This window comes from Notolepis coatsorum (assembly GCF_963971535.1).
Source record: "Notolepis coatsorum genome assembly, chromosome: 2".
NCBI lineage: Eukaryota > Metazoa > Chordata > Actinopteri > Aulopiformes > Paralepididae > Notolepis > Notolepis coatsorum.
Genome location: NC_140166.1, coordinates 147,120,765 through 147,146,514, shown reverse-complemented (window position 1 = coordinate 147,146,514; position 25,750 = coordinate 147,120,765). Strand labels below are relative to the sequence as shown.

Below are 25,750 nucleotides of genomic sequence, written 5' to 3'. Positions count from 1 at the left end.
CCCCTACGCTATGCATCTTCTAACTACACACCTTCAAGACCCCTCCGCTCTACATCTTCTAACTACACACCCTCAAGACCCCTCCGCTCTACATCTTCTAACTACACACCATCAAGACCCCTCCGCTCTACATCTTCTAACTACACACCCTGAAGACCCCTATGCTCTGCATCTTCTAACTACACACCCTCAAGACCCCTCCGCTCTACATCTTCTAACTACACACCCTCAAGACCCCTCCGCTCTACATCTTCTAACTACACACCCTCAAGACCCCTACGCTCTGCATCTTCTAACTACACACCCTCAAGACCCCTCCGCTCTACATCTTCTAACTACACACCCTCAAGACCCCTCCGCTCTACATCTTCTAACTACACACCCTCAAGACCCCTACGCTCTGCATCTTCTAACTACACACCCTCAAGACCCCTCCGCTCTACATCTTCTAACTACACACCCTCAAGACCCTCCGCTCTACATCTTCTAACTACACACCCTCAAGAACCCTCCGCTCTACATCTTCTAACTACACACCCTCAAGACCCCTACACTCTACATCTTCTAACTACACACCCTCAAGACCCCTCCGCTCTACATCTTCTAACTACACACCCTCAAGACCCCTACGCTCTGCATCTTCTAACTACACACCCTCAAGACCCCTCCGCTCTACATCTTCTAACTACACACCCTCAAGACCCCTCCGCTCTACATCTTCTAACTACACACCCTCAAGACCCCTCCGCTCTACATCTTCTAACTACACACCCTCAATCAGATCTGGTGCAGCCCAGCTGTAGCAGCAACACCATGTTTAGAGGGAGCTGTCCAGTGGAGAGGGGTGCTGAACACCATGTTTAGAGGGAGCTGTCCAGTGGAGAGGGGTGCTGAACACCATGTTTAGAGGGAGCTGTCCAGTGGAGAGGGGTGCTGAACACCATGTTTAGAGGGAGCTGTCCAGTGGAGAGGGGTGCTGAACTCCTGGCATGACAGCACATGAGCAGCTGTGCCATTTTTAATAACATTTGACTATAATAACTTCACAGTAGGAGGTGGCTGGGTGGCGCAGCGGACATAGCACTCGTCACCAACACAAGAGACACCGGTCTCGAATCCGGCTGTCGGCGTTGCCTCCGGCTTGGGACGGTCGTCATACTGACTCAATTGGCAGAGTTAGCGGGAGGGGAGTCGAAGGGTGGTAGTCTCGTCAGCGACTCCTACAGGTCGGTCAGGGCGCTTCCACAGCAAAGACAGGAAAATTGTGGGGGCAGTGTGAGCCTCCTACACGTTACTCCTCGCCAATGAGAGTCCGCGCTGGCAGGTGAAAAGATGTGACTGGCTGCCTCCACATGTATCGGAGGGGACATGTGATGGGCTTCTATCCTCCCTACAACCAGGACGTGTTTACAGATACGGATTGGGATATGTTCAAAGGAAGCGCCAGTGACGTCAGCGAGCTCGCAGACACAGTGGTGAGCTACATTACAACAATAGCTGATGGTATTGTCCCCAGGAAAACGGTGCGGGTTTTCCCAAACCAGAAACCGTGGGTGGACAGCACTATTAGAGCAGCTCTGAACTCTCGCACCACCGCCTACAACCTGGGTAGAGAGTCAGGAAACATGGAGGAGTATAAGGCTTCAGTCTATACTCTACGCAAGGCTGTTAAACTTGCTAAGAGGACATATGCTGACAAACTGGAGACACAAATGGCACAAAACGACACAAGAGGATTATGGCAGGGACTGAAGACAATAACTGACTATAAAGTCAGCGCCCCCTCAATGGGGAGCGACGACGCCTCCCTCGCGGACAAGCTCAACATCTTCTACGCTCGGTTTGGTGTAGACAGTGGCGCTGCTGGCTCTCCGGCTAGTGACGTCACTGGCGCGCCGGCTGTTGTGGAGGGGGGGCAACCGCGGGGGGGCGGGGACGCTCTCTCGTTGTCGGAACACAGTGTGAGAAGAGCATTTATGCAGGTGAACACCAGGAAGGCTGCTGGCCCAGATGGCATAACAGGATGCATACTCAAGTCCTGTGCCAACCAGCTGGCCCCAGTGTTCACCGCCATATTTAATCAATCCCTGGCGGAGTCAGTGGTCCCTGCCTGCTTCAAGATGTCTACCATCATCCCTGTACCGAAGAAACCCTCCCCAACATGTCCAAATGACTACAGACCGGTGGCACTCACCTCTGTGGTCATGAAATGTTTCGAGAGGCTGGTCAAGGACCACATTTGTGCCTCCCTCCCCAGTGATATGGACCCTATGCAATTTGCATACTGGACAAACAGGTCCACCGACGACGCGGTCTCCCAGGTACTGCACAGCACCCTCTCGCACCTTGACCGTCAGAAGGGGGGCTATGTGAGACTGTTGTTCATTGAATACAGCTCAGCGTTCAACACCATAGTCCCCACCAGACTCGTGGACAAGCTTATCGAGCTAGGTCTGAGCTCCGCCCTGAGCGCCTGGGTACTGTACTTTCTGAGCGAAAGACCGCAGGCGGTCAGGGTGGGGGGTCAGACCTCCAACACCATCACCCTGAGCATCGGGTCCCCCCAGGGATGTGTTCTGAGCCCCCTGCTGTACTCACTCTACACACACGATTGTGTGGCCAAGTTCAGCTCCAACTCCATAGTGAAGTTCGCAGACGACACGGTGGTGGTGGGGCTGATCTCGGACAACGACGAGAAGGCCTACCGGGAGGAGGTTGAGGTACTGGAACGCTGGTGCCAGGACAACAGCCTGCTCCTGAACATTGGTAAAACCAAGGAGCTGATCGTGGATTATAGGAGAGGACAGCAGGAGACGCACACACCACTGATGATTAACGGGGCTACCGTGGACAGGGTGAGCAGCATTAAGTACCTGGGGGTCCACATCTCAGAGGACCTGACATGGTCAACACACATAGACACAGTAGTAAAGAAGGCGAAACAGCGCCTCTACCACCTGAGACAGTTAAGGAAGTTCAGAGTATCGGGGAAGATACTCCAGTCCTTCTACTCAGGAGCTGTAGAGAAACATCACTGCCTGGTATGGAAACAGCACGGCACAGGACAAGAAGGCCCTACAGAGAGTGGTGTGCTCAGCCGAGCGTACCACAGGTATTGCACTACCCCCCCTGCAGGTTCTATACAACAAGAGGTGCACATCCAGAGCCTGCAGGATAATGAAAGACCCTCACCACCCCAATAACAGCCTGTTCCAGCTGCTGAGGTCAGGCAGACGCCTGCGAACCCCAGCTACTAGGACAGAGCGGCTTAGGCTCAGCTTCTTCCCCCAGGCCATCAGAGCCCTGAACAATGAACATTGAGTGCTCAGAACATTGAACTATCCACACACAAGCACACATGAACACACACACGACACGCACGCTGTGCACGCTCACACACGAGCAGCCACTTAACACTTTAACATGAGCGGGCACACACTCATGTCGCACACACGCACACTTATGGCCAAAAGGAAAGGACACTTTAAATTAGAATAACAGGAACAGTGTATTGCACTACCAAAGCTAACTAGCATGTCCCATATGCTCTGTAAATAACTATGTACAGATACCGAGATGTCACTCCATGTTACCTGTTACCTGTTTACTGCACAATGTTGTTTTTTCATTTTTTGATTCTATTATATGTTGTACCACTGTATTGCACATCGTTGCGGGCAAGACCACCCGCATTTCATTGTATACCTGTATGCCGTGACAATTAAAACTCTTGACTTGACTTGACTTGACTTGACTATATCAGTGATGGCTGTTTACTGCAGAGTGGAGGGACTGGGAGACCCATGTTACTGACCAGACACTCTGTATCAGTGATGGCTGTTTACTGCAGAGTGGAGGGACTGGGAGACCCATGTTACTGACCAGACACTATATCAGTCATGGCTGTTTACTGCAGAGTGGAGGGAATGGGAGACCCATGTTACTGACCAGACACTCTATATCAGTGATGGCTGTTTACTGCAGAGTGGAGGGACTGGGAGACCCATGTTACTGACCAGACACTCTATATCAGTGATGGCTGTTTACTGCAGAGCAGGAGGGACTGGGAGACCCATGTTACTGACCAGACACTATATCAGTCATGGCTGTTTACTGCAGAGTGGAGGGACTGGGAGACCCATGATACTGACCAGACACTCTATATCAGCTATTATGTTTACATGTAGACACTTATTGTAATATATAGACTACTTATTGTAATATGTAGACCACTTATTGTAACATGTAGACCACTTATTATAACATGTAGAACATGTATTGCAACACGTAGACCACTTATTATAACATGTAGACCACGTATTGCAACACGTAGACCACTTATTATAACATGTAGACCACTTATTGTAACATGTAGACCACTTATGGCGCTTTTCCACTGCATGGTACCTACTCTACTCTACTCTACTCTACTCTGTATTTTCGGTTTTCCATTACCAAAGTACCTGGTACCAGGTACTTTTTCTGTACTTTCTGGGTACTTTTTTAGTCCCTGCTCTGTCCTGGTTCTTAGCGCGAGCCAAGCGAGTAGAACTGGTACCAGAAAAGTCACGTGAAACACTGCAGACCACTGATTGGTCAGAAGAGAGACGTGTCACTGTTTGGAGAGTCTGAACAAAAACAGAAAGCCGCCATCTTGAATGGCTCGCGTAGAACGTCATATGTATGTTTGCAGCACGAAACTAGTGCAATAAAAAAGGATACAGTCACTGTGTATTCTGCCTCATTTATTGATGAAACAAAACCGACATCAACACAATTTGCCACCGAGCGGAGAGTTTAGTCTCGCAAAAAGATCGCTGACTTGTTAACTTAAGGCTTAAGCTTATGTTGTGCTAGCGTTTTAGCATGGCTATCGTACATAGCGTGATCAATATAACTCGCTATTGATTGTTTGTATGAGTAACGTTAATGCTAGTAGAATAGACACAACGTGAGGTAATCACCATCCATTTTAAACCGGTTATTACCTAATGCTAACGTTAGCAAATAGACGCGACTGGTAACATTACAGCTTGTTAGCCTAATGCTAACGTTAACGCAGAATAGACACAACGAGAGTCTCGTTAATGTTGTTATTGATTGATTGATTGAAAACTGTGTTTTACTCTGGCTTGCGCCTACTAGCTCACGGACATAGCTATGCTGGAGCTCTCACAGAGCTATGGAGCTCTCAGCTGTACACCAGCAGCCCCGCCTCCCCACACGGAGACAAACTGAGTACTTTATTTTAGTACCTGCAGTGGAAAAGGAACAAAGTACCAGGTACCTAAAGCGAGTAGAATAGAGTAGAGTAGAGTAGAGTAGAGTAGGTACCATGCAGTGGAAAAGCGCCATTATTGTAACATGTAGACCACTTATTATAATATATAGACTACTTATTATAACATGTAGACCACTTATTATAACATGTAGACCACGTATTGCAACACGTAGACCACTTATTGTAACATGTAGACACTTATTGTAATATGTAGACCACTTATTGTAACATGTAGACCACTTATTGTAACATGTAGACCACTTATTGACCACTTATTGTAACATGTAGACCACTTATTGTAACATGTAGACCACTTATTGTAACATGTAGACACTTATTGTAATATATAGACTACTTATTGTAATATGTAGACCACTTATTGTAACATGTAGACCACTTATTGTAACATGTAGACCACTTATTGTAACATGTAGACCACTTATTGTAACATGTAGACCACTTATTGTAACATGTAGACCACTTATTGTAACATGTAGACCACTTATTGTAACATGTAGACCACTTATTGTAACATGTAGACCACTTATTGTAACATGTAGACCACTTATTGTAACATGTAGACCACTTATTGTAACATGTAGACCACGTATTGTAACATGTAAGACCACTTATTGTAACATGTAGACCACGTATTGTAACATGTAGACCACTTATTGTAACATATTGTAGACCACTTATTATAACACCTAGACCACGTATTGTAACACGTAGACCACGTATTGTAACATGTAGACCACGTATTGTAACATGTAGACCACTTATTGTAACATATTGTAGACCACTTATTATAACACCTAGACCACGTATTGTAACACGTAGACCACGTATTGTAAAACGTAGACCACTTCTAACAAAGAAAACACCACTTATATCACTGCTACCTTGCTGCTCGACAATTTGGCCTTTGTCTCGCCGCCCAGCTCCCTCAGGTGGTAAACCGCGAGTGGCTTCCGTCAGGCGGCACGGGGAAGATAAAAGCCGGTGCCGGTGATTTACGCTCCTCTCACACGTCCCGGCCGGCAGCTGTTATGGCAGCATTACAAGTGTCAGGGCCGGTATAAATCTGTGACGGTTACTGCTCACATTTAGAAAATTACCTCCATGCTTTTTGGTAGAGAGTCATGAAAACATGATCATATTTCATGTTCAGACAAGATGTAAGCTTCCCCTGTGGCCACGCCTCCCTGTGGCCACGCCTCGTTCCCTCCCCCTCCTCCTCCTCCTCCTCATCCCCCTCCTCCTCCTCCTCCCCCCCTCCTCCCCATCCCCCTTATCTCCCTCCTCATCCCCCTCTCGCTCCTCTTCCTACTCCTGCTCCTCCTCCTCCTCCCCCTCCTCCTCTTCCCCCTCCTCCTCCCCCCTCCCCCTCCCCCTCCCCCTTATCTCCCTCATCATCCCCCTCCCGCTCCTCTTCCTACTCCTGCTCCTCCTCCTCCTCCTCCCCCTCCTACTCCTCCTCCCCCTCCCCCTCCTCCTCCTCCTCCTCCTCCTCCTCCCCCTCCTCCTCCCCTACCCCCCCCCCCCTCATCCCCCCTCCTCCTCCCAGCCCCCCCACTTCCTCCTCCCCCTCATCCCCCTCTTCCTCCTCCTCTTTCCCCCTCCTCCTCCCCTTCCTCCTCCCCCTCCTCCCTCATCCTCCCCCCCTCCTCCTCCCTCCTCCTCCCCCTCCTCCCTCCTCCTCCCCCCTCCTCCTCCCTCCTCCTCCCCCTCCCCCGCATCCTCCTCCCATCATCCCCCTCTTCCTCCCTCCTCCTCCTCCTCCTACTCCCTCCTCCTCCCCCTCCCCCTCCCCCTCCTCCTCCTCCTCATCCTCCCTCCTCCCCCTCCTCCCCCCCTCCTCCTCCTCCTCCCCCTCCTCCTCCTCCTCCCCCTCCCCCTCATCCTCCCTCCTCCCCCTCCTCCCCCCCCCCCCTCCTCCTCCTCCTCCCCCCTCCCCCTCCTCCACCCCCCCTCCTCCTCCTCCCCCCCCCTCCTCCTCCTCCCCCTCCTCCGCCTCCTCCCCCCTCCCCCTCCACATAGCAGGTATCCAGTTCCACGTAGTCCGTATTCAGTGCACGTCGTTGGATGAGAAGGAAATCTAAGTTGAAATGTGATTATGCGATACATGATTATCAGCAATTACATAATTCTGTATGCAGCTTATAATTAAGCCATCACTTCCTCCGCACGACTTCTGATTGCAATTTACTGCACTTTATGCCGATTGCTCACTGTACTGATTGCTAGGGACCTCGGTTTACATTTGGTCCGACTGTGTTCACATTCTATATCAGGGGATCCACTGCGTTCACAGAGGACGATATCGCATGAATAGTCATTTCATTTAGCGTTCATACGAGACTCTCAAGAGTTATTCTCAAGATCTGTTTTGAAGCCCACCTCAGATAACTTTACTTTTCAAATGCACTTTAAAGCCCTCTGGGTCTCTCTCTCTCTCTCTCTCTCTCTCTCTCTCTCTCTCTCTCTCTCTCTCTCTCTCTCTCTCTCTCTCTCTCTCCCCAGCCGTGATGAGTCTACCTGGAGAACATCCATCACTCTGACACTGTTGACCACTAGGAGCTGCCCAGTACAACCACAGTCTGACACTGTTGACCACTAGGAGCTGCCCAGTACAACCACAGTCTGACACTGTTGACCACTAGGAGCTGCCCAGTACAACCAGTCTGACACACTGTTGACCACTAGGAGCTGCCCAGTACAACCAGAGTCTGACACTGTTGACCACTAGGAGCTGCCCAGTACAACCACAGTCTGACACTGTTGACCACTAGGAGCTGGCCAGTACAACCACATACTGACAGTGTTGACCACTAGGAGCTGCCCAGTACGACCACATCCTGACACTGTTGACCACTAGGAGCTGCCCAGTACAACCACAGCCTGGCACTGTTGACCACTAGGAGCTGCCCAGTACAACCACAGTCTGACACTGTTGACCACTAGGAGCTGCCCCGTACAACCACCGTCTGACACTGTTGACCACTAGGAGCTGCCCAGTACAACCACAGTCTGACACTGTTGACCACTAGGAGCTGCCCAGTACAACCACAGTCTGACACTGTTGACCACTAGGAGCTGCCCAGTACAACCACAGCCTGACAGTGTTGACCACTAGGAGCTGACCAGTACAACCACAGTCTGACACTGTTGACCACTAGGAGCTGCCCAGTACAACCACAGCCTGACACTGTTGACCACTAGGAGCTGCCCAGTACAACCACAGCCTGACACTGTTGACCACTAGGAGCTGCCCAGTACAACCACAGTCTGACACTGTTGACCACTAGGAGCTGCCCAGTACAACCACAGTCTGACACTGTTGACCACTAGGAGCTGCCCAGTACAACCACAGCCTGACAGTGTTGACCACTAGGAGCTGACCAGTACAACCACAGTCTGACACTGTTGACCACTAGGAGCTGCCCAGTACAACCACAGCCTGATACTGTTGACCACTAGGAGCTGCCCAGTACAACCACAGCCTGACACTGTTGACCACTAGGAGCTGCCCAGTACAACCACAGTCTGACACTGTTGACCACTAGGAGCTGCCCAGTACAACCACAGTCTGACACTGTTGACCACTAGGAGCTGCACAGTACAACCACAGTCTGACACTGTTGACCACTAGGAGCTGTCCAGTACAACCACAGTCTGACACTGTTGACCACTAGGAGCTGCCCAGTACAACCACAGTCTGCCACTGTTGACCACTAGGAGCTGCCCGGTACAACCACAGTCTGACACTGTTGACCACTAGGAGCTGCCCAGTACAACTGCAGTCTGACACTGTTGACCACTAGGAGCTGCCCAGTACAACCACAGCCTGACAGTGTTGACCACTAGGAGCTGACCAGTACAACCACAGTCTGACACTGTTGACCACTAGGAGCTGCCCAGTACAACCACAGCCTGACACTGTTGACCACTAGGAGCTGCCCAGTACAACCACAGCCTGACACTGTTGACCACTAGGAGCTGCCCAGTACAACCACAGTCTGACACTGTTGACCACTAGGAGCTGCCCAGTACAACCACAGTCTGACACTGTTGACCACTAGGAGCTGCCCAGTACAACCACAGCCTGACAGTGTTGACCACTAGGAGCTGACCAGTACAACCACAGTCTGACACTGTTGACCACTAGGAGCTGCCCAGTACAACCACAGCCTGATACTGTTGACCACTAGGAGCTGCCCAGTACAACCACAGCCTGACACTGTTGACCACTAGGAGCTTCCCAGTACAACCACAGTCTGACACTGTTGACCACTAGGAGCTGCCCAGTACAACCACAGTCTGACACTGTTGACCACTAGGAGCTGCACAGTACAACCACAGTATGACACTGTTGACCACTAGGAGCTGTCCAGTACAACCACAGTCTGACACTGTTGACCACTAGGAGCTGCCCAGTACAACCACAGTCTGCCACTGTTGACCACTAGGAGCTGCCCGGTACAACCACAGTCTGACACTGTTGACCACTAGGAGCTGCCCAGTACAACTGCAGTCTGACACTGTTGATCACTAGGAGCTGCCCAGTACAACCACAGTCAGACACTGTTGACCACTAGGAGCTGCCCAGTACAACCACAGCCTGACACTGTTGACCACTAGGAGCTGCCCAGTACAACCACAGTCTGACACTGTTGACCACTAGGAGCTGCACAGTACAACCACAGTCTGACACTGTTGACCACTAGGAGCTGTCCAGTACAACCACAGTCTGACACTGTTGGCCACTAGGAGCTGCCCAGTACAACCACAGTCTGCCACTGTTGACCACTAGGAGCTGCCCGGTACAACCACAGTCTGACACTGTTGACCACTAGGAGCTGCCCAGTACAACTGCAGTCTGACACTGTTGATCACTAGGAGCTGCCCAGTACAACCACAGTCAGACACTGTTGACCACTAGGAGCTGCCCAGTACAACCACAGCCTGACACTGTTGACCACTAGGAGCTGCCCAGTACAACCACAGTCTGACACTGTTGACCACTAGGAGCTGCCCAGTACAACCACAGTCTGACACTGTTGACCACTAGGAGCTGCACAGTACAACCACAGTCTGACACTGTTGACCACTAGGAGCTGTCCAGTACAACCACAGCCTGACAGTTTTGACCACTAGGAGCTGCCCAGTACAACCACAGTCTGACACTGTTGACCACTAGGAGCTGCCCAGTACAACCACAGTCTGACACTGTTGACCACTAGGAGCTGCCCGGTACAACCACAGTCTGACACTGTTGACCACTAGGAGCTGCCCAGTACAACCGCAGTCTGACACTGTTGATCACTAGGAGCTGCCCAGTACAACCACAGTCAGACACTGTTGACCACTAGGAGCTGCCCAGTACAACCACAGTCTGACACTGTTGACCACTAGGAGCTGCCCAGTACAACCACAGTCTGACACTGTTGACCACTAGGAGCTGCCCGGTACAACCACAGTCTGACACGGTTGACCACTAGGAGCTGCCCAGTACAACCGCAGTCTGACACTGTTGATCACTAGGAGCTGCCCAGTACAACCACAGTCAGACACTGTTGACCACTAGGAGCTGCCCAGTACAACCACAGTCTGACACTGTTGACCACTAGGAGCTGCCCAGTACAACCACAGTCTGACACTGTTGATCACTAGGAGCTGCCCAGTACAACCACAGCCTGACACTGTTGACCACTAGGAGCTGCCGAATACAACCACAGTCAGACACTGTTGACCACTAGGAGCTGCCCAGTACAACATTGACCTTGCTCAGGACCACATCAGTGCTTGGGATGTGTGTAACTAGGAGAGACATGAGGACTGTGTGTAACTAGGAGAGATATGAGGAATGTGTGTAACTAGGAGAGACATGATGACTGTGTGTAACTACTAGGAGGGATATGAGGACTGTGTGTAACTAGGAGGGATATGAGGACTGTGTGTAACTAGGAGGGATATGATGACTGTGTGTAACTAGGAGGGATATGAAGACTGTGTGTAACTAGGAGAGATATGAGGACTGTGTCTAACTAGGAGGGATATGAGGACTGTGTGTAACTAGGAGGGATATGAGGACTGTGTGTAACTAGGAGGGATATGAGGACTGTGTGTAACTAGGAGAGATATGAGGACTGTGTGTAACTAGGAGGGATATGAGGAGTGTGTGTAACTAGGAGGGATATGAGGACTGTGTGTAACTAGGAGGGATATGAGGACTGTGTGTAACTAGGAGGGATATGAGGACTGTGTCTAACTAGGAGGGATATGATGACTGTGTGTAACTAGGAGGGATATGAGGAATGTGTGTAACTAGGAGGGATATGAGGACTGTGTGTAACTAGGAGGGATATGAGGACTGTGTGTAACTAGGAGGGATATGAGGACTGTGTGCAACTAGGAGGGATATGAGGACTGTCTACTGCAGGGGTGCCCAACCTTTTTTAAACCAAGATCTACTTTTTAATTTACCACCTAGCCGAGAGCTACCTGCCAAAATTGTACCTACTCTCGGCTAGTATTACTATTAATAGTATTAATAATACCCATTCAATATGCACATGACAGAACATATTATATGGCATAATGAACACAAATCTGTCAGTGCCGAGTCCGACCTCATCTTAAATAACAAACAGCATTGCTTGTTGTAGTTAACAAAGAGAGGCAGAGTTGATTTTGCATTTACATTTTTTTTATGATCAAATTTTATTAATCGAGATCTACTTGAAATCAGCCCGCGATCTACCTGTCGATCGCGATCGACTGGTTGGGCACCACTCGTCTACTGTCTTACTGTAGTAGGTGAAGCCAGTAATAATGATGTCTTACTGTAGTACATGAAGCCAGTAATAATGATGTCTCACTGTAGTAGGTGAAGCCAGTAATAATGATGTCTTACTGTAGTAGGTGTAGCCATTAATAATGATGTCTTACTGTAGTACATGAAGCCAGTAATAATGATTTCTTACTGTAGCAGGTGAAGCCAGTAATAATTATGTCTTACTGTAGCAGGTGAAGCCAGTAATAATGATGTCTTACTGTAGTACGTGAAGCCGGTAATAATGATGTATTACTGTAGTACGTGAAGCCAGTAATAATGATGTATTACTGTAGTAGATGAAGCCAGTAATAAGGATGTCTTACTGTAGTAGGTGAAGCCAGTAATAATGATGTCTTACTGTAGTACATGCAGCCAGTAATAATGATGTCCTACTGTAGTACGTGAAGCCAGTAATAATGCTGTCTTACTGTAGTACGTGAAGCCAGTAATAATGATGGCTTACTGTAGTAGGTGACGCCGGTAATAATGATGTATTACCGTAGTACGTGAAGCCAGTAATAATGATGTATTACTGTAGTAGGTGAAGCCAGTAATAATGATGTCTTACTGTAGTAGGTGAAGCCGGTAATAATGATGTATTACCGTAGTATGTGAATCCAGTAATAATGATGTCTTACTGTAGTACGTGAAGCCAGTAATAATAATGTCTTACTGTAGTAGGTGAAGCCAGTAATAATGATGTCTTACTGTAGTAGGTGACGCCGGTAATAATGATGTCATACTGTAGTAGGTGACGCCAGTAATAATGACGTCTTACTGTAGTACATGAAGCCAGTAATAATGATGTCTTACTGTAGTACGTGAAGACATTAATAACGATGTCTTACTGTAGTACATGAAGCCAGTAATAACGATGTCTTACTGTAGTAGATGAAGCCAGTAATAATGATGGCTTACTGTAGTACATGCAGCCAGTAATAATGATGTCTTACTGTAGTATGTGAAGCCAGTAATAATGATGTCCTACTGTAGTAGGTGACGCCGGTAATAATGATGTCATACTGTAGTACATGAAGCCAGTAATACTGATGTCTTACTGTAGTAGGGGAAGCCAGTAATAATGATGTCTTACTGTAGTATGTGAAGCCAGTAATAATGATGTCTTACTGTAGTCCGGGAAGCCGGTAATAATGATGTCTTACTGTAGTACATGAAGCCAGTGCTAATGATGTCTTACTGTAGTAGTTGAAGCCAGTAATAACGATGTCTTACTGTAGTAGGTGAAGCCAGTAATAATGATGTCTTACTGTAGTACGTGAAGCCAGGAATACTGATGTCTTACTGTAGTACATGAAGCCAGTAATAATGATGTATTACTGTAGTACGTGATGCTAGTAATAATGATGTCTTACTGTAGTAGGTGAAGCCAGCAATAACGATGTCTTACTGTAGTACGTGAAGCCAGTAATAATGATGTCTTACTGTTGTACGTGAAGCCAGTAATAACGATGTCTTACTGTAGTACGTGAAGCCAGTACTAATGATGTCTTACTGTCGTAGATGAAGCCAGTAATAATGCTGTCTTACTGTAGTAGGTGAAGCCAGTAATAATGATGTCTTACTGTAGTACGTGAAGCCAGTAATAATGATGTCTTACTGTAGTACATGAAGCCAGTCATAATGCTGTCTTACTGTAGTACATGAAGCCAGTAATAATGATGTCGTACTGTCGTACATGAAGCAGTAATAACGATGTCTTACTGTAGTAGATAAAGCCGGTAATAATGATGTCTTACTGTAGTACGTGAAGCCAGTAATAATGATGTCTTACTGTAGTAGGTGAAGCCAGTAATAATGATGTCCTACTGTAGTAGATGCAGCCAGTAATAATGATGTCTTACTGTAGTAGGTGAAGCCAGTAATAACGATATCTTACTGTAGTCGGTGAAGCCAGTAATAATGATGTCTTACTGTAGTAGGTGAAGCCAGTAATAATGATGTCTTACTGTAGTAGGTGAAGCCAGTAATAATGATGTCTTATTGTAGTACATGAAGCCAGTAATAAGGATGTCTTACTGTAGTACATGAAGCCAGTAATAACGATGTCTTACTGTAGTACATGAAGCCAGTAATAAGGATGTCTTACTGTAGTACATGAAGCCAGTAATAACGATGTCTTACTGTAGTACATGAATCCAGTAATAATGATGGCTTACTGTAGTACATGACGCCAGTAATAATGATGTCTTACTGTAGTACATGAAGCCAGTAATAATGATGTCGTACTGTAGTACACAAAGCCAGTAATAATGATGTCTTACCGTAGTAGGTGAAGCCAGTAATAATGATGTCTTACTGTAGTGGATGCAGCCAGTAATAATGATGTCTTACTGTAGTACGTGAAGCCAGTAATAATGATGTCTTACTGTAGTACGTGAAGCCAGTAATAAGGATGTCTTACTGTAGTACGTGAAGCCAGTAATACTGATGTCTTACTGTGGTAGGTGAAGCCAGTAATAATGATGTCTCACTGTAGTAGATGAAGCCGGTAATAATGATGTCTTACTGTAGTACGTGAAGTCAGTAATAATGATGTCTTACTGGAGTAGGTGAAGCCAGTAATAATGATGTCCTACTGTAGTAGATGAAGCCAGTAATAATGATGTCTTACTGTAGTAGGTGAAGCCATTAATAATGATGTCTTACTGTAGTAGATGAAGCCAGTAATAATGATGTCTTACTGTGGTAGGTGAAGCCATTAATAATGATGTCTTACTGTAGTACGGGAAGCCAGTAATAATGCTGTCTCACTGTAGTACGTGAAGCCAGTAATAATGATGTCTTACTGTAGTAGGTGAAGCCAGTAATAATGATGTCGTACTGTAGTACGTGAAGCCAGTAATAATGATGTCTTACTGTAGTAGGTGAAGCCAGTAATAAGGATGTCTTACTGTAGTATGTGAAGCCAGTAGTAATGATGTCTTACTGTAGTACGTGAAGCCAGTAATAATGATGTATTACTGTAGTAGGTGAAGCCAGCAATAATGATGGCTTACTGTAGTAGGTGAAGCCAGTAATAATGATGGCGTACTGTAGTACGTGAAGACAGTAATAATGATGCCTTACTGTAGTAGGTAAAGCCAGTAATAATGATGTCTTACTGTAGTATGTGAAGCCAGTAATAATGATGTCTTACTGTAGTACGTGAAGCCGGTAATAATGATGTCTTACTCTCGTACGTGAAGCCGGTAATAATGCTGTCTTACTGTAGTAGATGAAGCCAGTAATAATGATGTCTTACTGTAGTAGGTGAAGCCAGTAATAATGATGTCTTACTGTAGTACGTGAAGCCGGTAATAATGATGTCTTACTGTCGTACGTGAAGCCGGTAATAATGATGTCTTACTGTCGTACGTGAAGCCGGTAATAATGATGTCTTACTGTAGTAGGTGAATCCAGTAGTAATGCTGTCTTACTGTCGTACGTGAAGCCGGTAATAATGATGTCTTACTGTAGTAGATGAAGCCAGTAATAATGATGTCTTACTGTAGTAGATGAAACCAGTACTAATGATGTCTTACTGTAGTAGATGAAGCCAGTAATAATGATGTCTTACTGTAGTAGGTGAAGCCGGTAATAATGATGTCTTACTGTAGTACATGAAGTCAGTAATACTGATGTCTTACTGTAGTACGTGAAGCCAGTAATAATGATGTCTTACTGTAGTAGGCGACGCCAGTGATAATGATGTCTTACTGTCGTACATGAAGTCAGTAATACTGATGTCTTACTGTAGTAGGTGACACCGGTAATAATAATGTATTACTGTAGTAGGTGAAGCCAGTACTAATGATGTCTTACTGTAGTATGTGAAGCCAGTAATAATGATGTCTTACTGTAGTACATGAAGCCAGTAATGATGATGTCTTACTGTAGTACGTGAAGCCAGTAATAATGATGTCTTACTGTAGTAGGTGAAGCCAGTAATAATGATGTCTTACTGTAGTACATGAAGCCAGTAATACTGATGTCTTACTGTAGTAGGTGAAGCCAGTAATAATGATGTCTTACTGTAGTAGGCGAAGCCAGTAATAATGATGTCTTACTGTAGTAGGTGAAGCCAGTAATAACGATGTCTTACTGTCGTACGTGAAGCCAGTAATAATGATGTCTTACTGTAGTACATGAAGCCAGTAATAATGATGTCTTACTGTAGTACGAGAGCCTGAAGCCGGTGGCCGTGGCCTCCTGGTCGGAGTAGAACTCCAGCCATAGCTGGTTGGAGGTGGTGGTCAGCGAGAGGCCATCCATGGAGGAGCCGGTGTAGGTACCCAGGACCGGAGCGGAGCTGTCCCTGCCGTCATACACCTGCAGGGGGGGGGGGGGGGGGGGTGGAGAAGAATACATGTAGCACTTGTGTCACTAACAGTAACAGCTGTTCACCACGGACCAGTTCTAGATTCGAATGAATATACACAGTTAAATGAATGGCAGGCCAGAGACAAGGTTGTACAATGACCGGTATTTTATTCTCGACAGCGCCAGCTAGACAATTACAATACATACAAGCGTAAAGTGGTGAAGTATCCCTTTTTGGTTCTTTTCTTAACCACTCCCTCTTTCAGGAAGGTTAATTTGATATCAAGTCCTAGGTTGATTGGATCAACACATTGGGTTTGGTTCAGACGTCTCTGAGGTTGTCACTAGCTAAAAGCTAGGTTTAAGTTTGGACATTAGATGTATCCCTTTTTCGTGAGTAACTCGTTATCTTTCTTCTGCAATTGCAGATCAGTAAACTCTATAACAGTTTATCATTCAGTAAACTCTATATCAGTTTATCATTTCAGTAGGTAAGTGTTTAAACATATTAATTTAAACATTTAAGTGTGCAGGGAATGCAAGTACCTTATTAGGAGAAAATGACCCTTTAAACTCTTCATTTGCAGGTGTAATACGAACAAAGTATCATGGAAATATTCCAGGTTATAGGAATGCAAATACCTTATTAGGTGAAATGACCATTTAAACCATCTTTCTTTACAGGAGAACCATCAGCGATTCAACTATAATCAATATGTTATCAGTGAGATTCAAGTATCTTATTGGGTGCATTGACCCTTTAACTCGTCCTCTTTACAGGAGAACATCAGTGGTTCAGGTATCTTATTTGGTGAATTTACCCTTTAACTATCCCTCTTTACAGGAGAAATATCAGTGGTTCAACTATCTTACTGGGTGCATTTACCCTTTAACTCTCCCACTTTACAGGAGAAATACTTTCTGTGCCAAAAACGTAAAAAGTAGTTTTTGGATAGTTTTTCATTTTTTTCTATATTTTATTCATTATTCATCCAGGGACTGTGGTGTTACCATAGAATGCGTCTGAGATCGCCAAAGTGCAATACCGGCCGCATCCAGCTAGACAGCGGTATCGATCACCCTTTGAAACCTTATATCTTGGCCTGTGCAATGGTCAAAATGTCAGCGGGCGCAGTTTTCTGGGTCGGGCCAGTTGAGCGGTTCTCCCGGTTCCATTGAAGCGCATCAAATATCCCCGATCCATATGTTGTGGTGGGTTATTCCGTGGACCAAATGGACATCGGATGTACCAGATGGCGATCAAACAATTGGAATATTATTTTTGGAATACTCCCGATCACAGGTAAGGACTATCTGACGTCAATTTTAGCTTGATCCTGCAATGCTTTTATACCGATCGGGCTGATAATCGTGTTTAGTGTTCAATACGAATGCCGTTACTGGTAATCAAATAATCAGAAACTACCCCCCGCTCCCCTTTCATGAATTCATTATGAAACATAATACCTATTATATAGATTTGATTTGGGAATAGTAGCGTGTCCAGGCAAGAAACGCCAACGCTTATAATAGAATTGACGTATAAGGCTATTACTCAGCCTTTCGGGAATGACCCCAGACCACTCTGAAATTGTGTGTATTGAGCCGTACTGTATTGTACCCTGCATGGTGATTGATTGAATGAACATTTTATTAACAGATTGCAGAATGGGTACAATACAGTACGGCTCAATTCACACAATTGTTAAGGGGATGCAGACCAGAGAAAGACTTTCGTATTGTTTACATCAGGGTCCACCATTTTCAATTAATAATGAATTGTAAGTAAGGGTGCAATTAGCACCGTGCAATCCATTCTTTGTGGATCTAGCCCTCAGTCTGTTAGACTTAAACCTCTGTATTGACTCACTTGTCTGTTAGAATTAACCCTCTACGGGGTGCCCTTGTGGCGCACCGCATAGTGCCTCGCACACCTACGTGGCCGTCCCAGGTTCGCCTCCCGCTCCCGGGGGATAATTTGTCGCATGTCTTCCCCACCTCTTCTCCCGTTCACCCTCTCCCCCTCTGTCGGTCATGTCTGACCATGAAAAATAGCTGGAAAAACTCTAAAAAGAAATCTTTAAGAATTAAACCTCTGTATTGACTCACTCGTATGTTAGAGTTAACTCTCTGAATTGTCTGTTTTTGTTCCAAATAAGTCATAAATATTTTATTCCACAAAGTTTGAACCTGGTTAGCATGGTAGGAAACTCGTTATTTTGCCCCTGAGCATTACCAGCCACTAAGAGCCAGTGAAGAACAGAAGAGGAGCCCCAAAATATGACTGCAGCGCTGTCCTTGAGTCAGGAAATGCTTGGTTGACTGAGGCATAAATGATACCTCATACGTTATTAATCCCTGTGTCGGAATTCTTCCACTGCATTTGACCCGTCTCACTTAAGGCCTGCCGGCAGACAGGCCCCCAGGGACCAACACTGTTTGTAACGCCAGTGCCTTGTTCAAGGCCAAATGCAATTGAACCTGACATGTGTGCATGTGTTCCGGTGTGGGGAGGCACCAAGAGGAAACCCCACGCGGGGAGAACATCCACACAGAAACCAGGACCTTCAGAGCTGAACCACTGCCAGGGAGAACATCCACACAGAAACCAGGACCTTCAGAGCTGAACCACTGCCAGGGAGAACATCCACACAGAATACAGGACCTTCAGAGCTGAACCACTGCCAGGGAGAACATCCACACAGAAACCAGGACTTTCAGAGCTGAACCACCGCCAGGGGGAACATCCACACAGAAACCAGGACCTTCAGAGCTGAACCACTGCCAGGGAGAACATCCACACAGATACCAGGACCGTCAGAGCTGAACCACTGCCAGGGAGAACATCCACACAGAAACCAGGACCTTCAGAGCTGAACCACTGCCAGGGAGAACATCCACACAGAAACCAGGACCTTCAGAGCTGAACCACTGCACCAACCTGCCGGCACTTCATTTACAACATTTACATTCGGTCATTTAGCTGAAAGCTTTTATCCAAAGTGACTTACACGTTCTGTACGACAAGTCAGCAGGACGGGTAAAACTCTGGCAGCTAAGTAACATTGTTCGTCCAACAGTGCTGAACTTGAGTGCTGCAGTCTTGAGTGCATATTAGCATAGTAGGTAGTAATATAGGCAAGGTAGATTCCTTAGTAGCAGAGTGCAGACTAGTGAAAGACAGTACAAGGTTACAAGGTTAGTTATTTATTTTCGTACTTCGGGTATTGGTTGAAGAAATATCGTGCCACTGATGTGGAACAAGGACTGAGAATAGCCTGCTTCTCTTGAGCCTCAGCACTTGAGTGCTGCAGTCTTGAGTGCATATTACATTTACATTTAGTCATTTAGCTGAACTCTTTTATCCAAAGTGACTTACAAGTTCTGTACGACAAGTCATCAGGAAGGGCACAACTCGATCAGCTGACAAACAATGTTCATCAAAGTGTTGAATGCTACAGTGTAGGTTAGTATATTAGTATATATATAATATCGTTCCACCATTGTGGAACAAGGACTGAGAATAGCCTGCTTCTCTTTGATGACCCCCCCCCCCCCAGGAGCTCGGATAGGAGTAGGTCTGAGGCGGCCAATGCAGAGTGTAGGGGTCTTGAGGGTGTGTAGTTAGAAGATAGAGTGTAGGGGTCTTGAGGGTGTGGAGTTAGAAGATGCAGAGTGTAGGAGTCTTGAGGGTGTGTAGTTAGAAGATGCAGAGCGTAGGGGTCTTGATGGTGTGTAGTTAGAAGATGCAGAGCGTAGGGGTCTTGAGGGTGTGTAGTTAGAAGATACAGAGCATAGGGGTCTTGAGGGTGTGTAGTTAGAAGATGCAGAGTGTAGGGGTATTTAGGGTGTGTAGTTAGAAGATGCAGAGCGTAGGGGTCTTGAGGGTGTGGAGTTAGAAGATGCAGAGTGTAGGAGTCTTGAGGGTGTGTAGTTAGAAGATGCAGAGCGTAGGGGTCTTGATGGTGTGTAGTTAGAAGATGCAGAGCGTAGGGGTCTTGAGGGTGTGTAGTTAGAAGATGCAGAGCGTAGGGGTCTTGATGGTGTGTAGTTAGAAGATGCAGAGTGTAGGGGTCTTGATGGTGTGTAGTTAGAAGATGCAGAGCGTAGGGGTCTTGAGGGTGTGTAGTTAGAAGATGCAGAGCGTAGGGGTATTGATGGTGTGTAGTTAGAAGATGCAGAGCGTGTAGGGGTCTTGAGGGTGTGTAGTTAGAAGATGTAGAGCGTAGGGGTCTTGATGGTGTGTAGTTAGAAGATGCAGAGCGTAGGGGTCTTGATGGTGTGTAGTTAGAAGATGCAGAGCGTAGGGGTCTTGATGGTGTGTAGTTAGAAGATGCAGAGCGTAGGGGTCTTGAGGGTGTGTAGTTAGAAGATGCAGAGCGTAGGGGTCTTGAGGGTGTGTAGTTAGAAGATGCAGAGCGTAGGGGTCTTGATGGTGTGTAGTTAGAAGATGCAGAGCGTATGGGTCTTGATGGTGTGTAGTTAGAAGATGCAGAGCGTAGGGGTCTTGAGGGTGTGTAGTTAGAAGATGCAGAGCGTAGGGGTCTTGCGGGTGTGTAGTTAGAGACCATTGACCGGATGTAAGAGGGAGCCGTTCCCCTCCCCCCTTGAAGCAGATTCGTGTGGCAATGGCAAGCCAGTGCAGCTCTCTGAAAAGTGGGGTAACATGGGCTGACTTTGGTCGGTCGGAGATCAGGCGGGCGGCTTGTCAGGATCATTCTGATGTTGCTCAGGAAGAATCTGCAGGTTCCGGTTGTCGAGGCTGGTTGAAAATGATGTAGCGCCCGTCAGACACGATAGAGAGAGACAGTTGCTTGTGCCGATAGAACCCTGCAGGGAATTACATTTGTACTTTTCAAATGTTAAGCGAGAGGAAGGGCAAACGAGAGCGCCAGTAGACACGGCGTTCCGACAGAGAGGTCGCGGAGAGAACGCCAAGCCGCTGTGTGCCGCCCGGCTCGCGCGTGAGGGATCCAATGTGTGTTCTGAAGGGCGTTTCAGCTGGTTCTGTCAGGGCGCTTCGGTGTGAGACGGGCAACTCACAGCTGGAATCCTTTGATGCAAATGTCATTTTTTTTGTCTAATCCTCTTTCATCGGAGCGTACTGTACAGCGTTATTACTACTGTATGCTTTTGAAGTCTTGCAGTTGTACAGACAGTAATCTCAGAAATCCGTGCAAGAAAAAAAAAGCTTTCTCCACTTGGACTTTGCCGAGCTGTGTGTGTCAGATATAAAGACTCCAGGAAGTTAGAAGCAGGAAACAAGGAGACACGTTTGTTTCTTTCACAGGCATCAGTCGGAGAAGATTATGTGTCTGGTGTGACTCCTAGTCTAAGTACTTTTGTAGGGAGAGAACGGCACCTCTATAGCGTATATCTTCTCGGAGGAGCGCTGAGCCAAGAGGTAGAATGTTCAACAAATAAGGACAAAGGTGGCGCGTCGCTGCCGCTCGCGCTGGGAGGACATCAAAGTGCAGCGCGGAGAATCATCCCCTTCGCCTCGCGCTCTGAGGGTTTTAAAGCTCTCATTGTTGTCTGTCTTTTTCCGCTGTTTCGCTTTCTAACTACACACCCTCAAGACCCCTACGCTCTGCATCTTCTAACTACGCACCCTCAAGACCCCTACGCTCTGTATCTTCTAACTACACACCCTCAAGACCCCTACGCTCTGCATCTCCTAACTACACACCCTCAAGACCCCTACGCTCTGCATCTTCTAACTACACACCCTCAAGACCCCTACGCTCTGCATCTTCTAACTACACACCATCAATACCCCTACGCTCTGCATCTTCTAACTACACACCCTCAAGACCCCTACGCTCTGCATCTTCTAACTACACGCCCTCAAGACCCCTACACTCGACATCTTCTAACTACACACCCTCAAGACCCCTACGCTCTGCATCTTCTAACTACGCACCCTCAAGACCCCTATGCTATGCATCTTCTAACTACACACCCTTAAGACCCCTACGCTCTGTATCTTCTAACTACACACCCTCAAGACCCCTACGCTCTGCATCTCCTAACTACACACCCTCAAGACCCCTACGCTCTGCATCTTCTAACTACACACCCTCAAGACCCCTACGCTCTGCATCTTCTAACTACACACCCTCAAGACCCCTACGCTCTGCATCTCCTAACTACACACCCTCAAGACCCCTACGCTCTGCATCTTCTAACTACACACCCTCAAGACCCCTACACTCTGCATCGTCTAACTACACACCCTCAAGACCCCTACGCTCTGCATCTTCTAACTACACACCCTCAAGACCCCTACGCTCTGCATCTTCTAACTACACACCCTCAAGACCCCTACGCTCTGCATCTCCTAACTACACATCCTCAAGACCCCTACGATCTGCATCTTCTAACTACACACCCTCAAGACCCCTACGCTCTGCATCTTCTAACTACACTCCCTCAAGACCCCTACGCTCTGCATCTTCTAACTACACACCATCAAGACCCCTACGCTCTGCATCTTCTAACTACACACCCTCAAGACCCCTACGCTCTGCATCTTCTAACTACACACCCTCAAGACCCCTACACTCTGCATCGTCTAACTACACACCCTCAAGACCCCTATGCTCTGCATCTTCTAACTACACACCCTCAAGACCCCTACGCTCTGTATCTTCTAACTACACACCCTCAAGACCCCTACGCTCTGCATCTCCTAACTACACACCCTCAATACCCCTACGCTCTGCATCTTCTAACTACACACCCTCAAGACCCCTACACTCTGCATCGTCTAACTACACACCCTCAAGACCCCTACGCTCTACATCTTCTAACTACACACCATCAAGACCCCTACGCTCTGCATCTTCTAACTACACACCCTCAAGACCCCTACGCTCTGCATCTTCTAACTACACACCCTCAAGACCCCTACACTCTGCATCTTCTAACTACACATCCTCAAGACCCCTACGCTGTACATCTTCTAACTACACACCCTCATGACCCCTACGCTCTGCATCTTCTAACTACACACCCTCAAGACCCCTACACTCTGCATCTTCTAAATACACACCATCAAGACCCCTCCGCTCTGCATCTTCTAACTACACACCCTCAAGACCCCTACACTCTGCATCTTCTAACTACACATCCTCAAGACCCCTACGCTGTACATCTTCTAACTACACACCCTCAAGACCCCTACGCTCTGCATCTTCTAACTACACACCCTCAAGACCCCTACGCTCTGCATCTTCTAACTACACACCCTCAATACCCCTATGCTCTGCATCTCCTAACTACACACCCTCAAGACCCCTACACTCTGTATCTTCTAACTACACACCCTCAAGACCCCTATGCTCTGAATCTTCTAACTACACACCCTCAAGACCCCTACGCTCTGCATCTCCTAACTACACACCCTCAAGACCCCTACGCTCTGCATCTTCTAACTACACACCATCAAGACCCCTACACTCTGCATCGTCTAACTACACACCCTCAAGACCCCTACGCTCTGCATCTTCTAACTACACACCATCAAGACCCCTACGCTCTACATCTTCTAACTACACACCCTCAAGACCCCTACGCTCTGCATCTTCTAACTACACACCCTCAAGACCCCTACGCTCTGCATCTTCTAACTACACACCCTCAAGACCCCTACGCTCTGCATCTTCTAACTACACACCCTCAAGACCCCTACGCTCTGCATCTTCTAACTACACACCCTCAAGACCCCTACACTCTACATCTTCTAACTACACACCCTCAAGACCCCTACGCTCTGCATCTTCTAACTACGCACCCTCAAGACCCCTATGCTATGCATCTTCTAACTACACACCCTCACGACCCCTACGCTCTGTATCTTCTAACTACACACCCTCAAGACCCCTATGCTCTGCATCTTCTAACTACACACCCTCAAGACCCCTACACTCTTCATCGTCTAACTACACACCCTCAAGACCCCTACGCTCTGCATCTTCTAACTACACACCCTCAAGACCCCTACGCTCTGTATCTTCTAACTACACACCCTCAAGACCCCTACGCTCTGCATCTCCTAACTACACACCCTCAAGACCCCTACGCTCTGCATCTTCTAACTACACACCATCAAGACCCCTACACTCTGCATCGTCTAACTACACACCCTCAAAACCCCTACACTCTGCATCTTCTAACTACACATCCTCAAGACCCCTACGCTCTGTATCTTCTAACTACACACCCTCAAGACCCCTACGCTGTACATCTTCTAACTACACACCCTCAAGACCCCTACACTCTGCATCGTCTAACTACACACCCTCAAGACCCCTACACTCTGCATCGTCTAACTACACACCCTCAAGACCCCTACACTCTGCATCTTCTAACTACACACCCTCAAGACCCCTACACTCTGCATCGTCTAACTACACACCCTCAAGACCCCTACACTCTGCATCGTCTAACTACACACCCTCAAGACCCCTACACTCTGCATCGTCTAACTACACACCCTCAAGACCCCTACACTCTGCATCGTCTAACTACGCACCCTCAAGACCCCTACGCTCTGCATCTTCTAACTACACTAACTTGATGATGTCACCCTGCGCCAGGCTGAAGGAGCTATAGTGTCTCACCTTGATGATGTCACCCTGCGCCAGGCTGAAGGAGCTATAGTGTCTCACCTTGATGATGTCACCCTGCGCCAGGCTGAAGGAGGTATAGTGTCTCACCTTGATGATGTCACCCTGCGCCAGGCTGAAGGAGCTGGCGGTGATGTTGACTCCTTTTCCTGTCTGCACCTGGATGCTGTAGACGCACTCATGGCTGTTGTCGTAGTTCATGGGGAAGTTGGGAGACAGGAGGTCCCCCTCGCTGTTGGAGAGGGTCGCCCCGCACTCGGCTGGGGGAGGGGGGGCACACCAGAGAGAGGGGGGGGCAAGATACAGAGAGGGGGGGGGGGGGGACAACACAGAGGTTGCACTATCAATTACACCGTGAGCACCAAACAGCAAGCGACAGAAAGTTAAATTGATTCGCTTTGGGGGGGGGGGGGGGGGGGGGGGGGGGCTCAAAGGGACATAATTAATAGACCTTGCGTTACTGAAGTATTAGAGTGTTGCTAAGGAGATGAAGCCAATCTAAATGCGTTGTTTGGATAATCATAATTACTAGCGTAATTCATCCGAGCCGTTCCCTCTCTCTCTCTTGTTCTTATATCAGAATAATCATTTAGCAGCCGGCGCTGGAGCATTACATCTCGGCCAGAACCCAGAGAACCCACTGCTGAGCAGAATCATTACGTTTGGTGTTTCCAGGTTTTA

The 25,750-nt window shown here is 47.5% G+C and overlaps 1 protein-coding gene across 1 annotated transcript in view; it reads right to left on the bottom strand.

Moving 5' to 3' along the window:
• The window catches only part of LOC311223559 (CUB and sushi domain-containing protein 3-like), a gene marked incomplete at both ends in the record, with an annotated part of 752,195 nt that overhangs the window by 515,159 nt on the left and 211,286 nt on the right, over positions 1–25,750 (bottom strand). Inside the window, 2 exon segments of the mRNA XM_084308339.1 lie at positions 16,292–16,448; positions 25,160–25,329. Of these exon segments, the coding sequence (XP_084164465.1) occupies positions 16,292–16,448; positions 25,160–25,329 (327 nt within the window).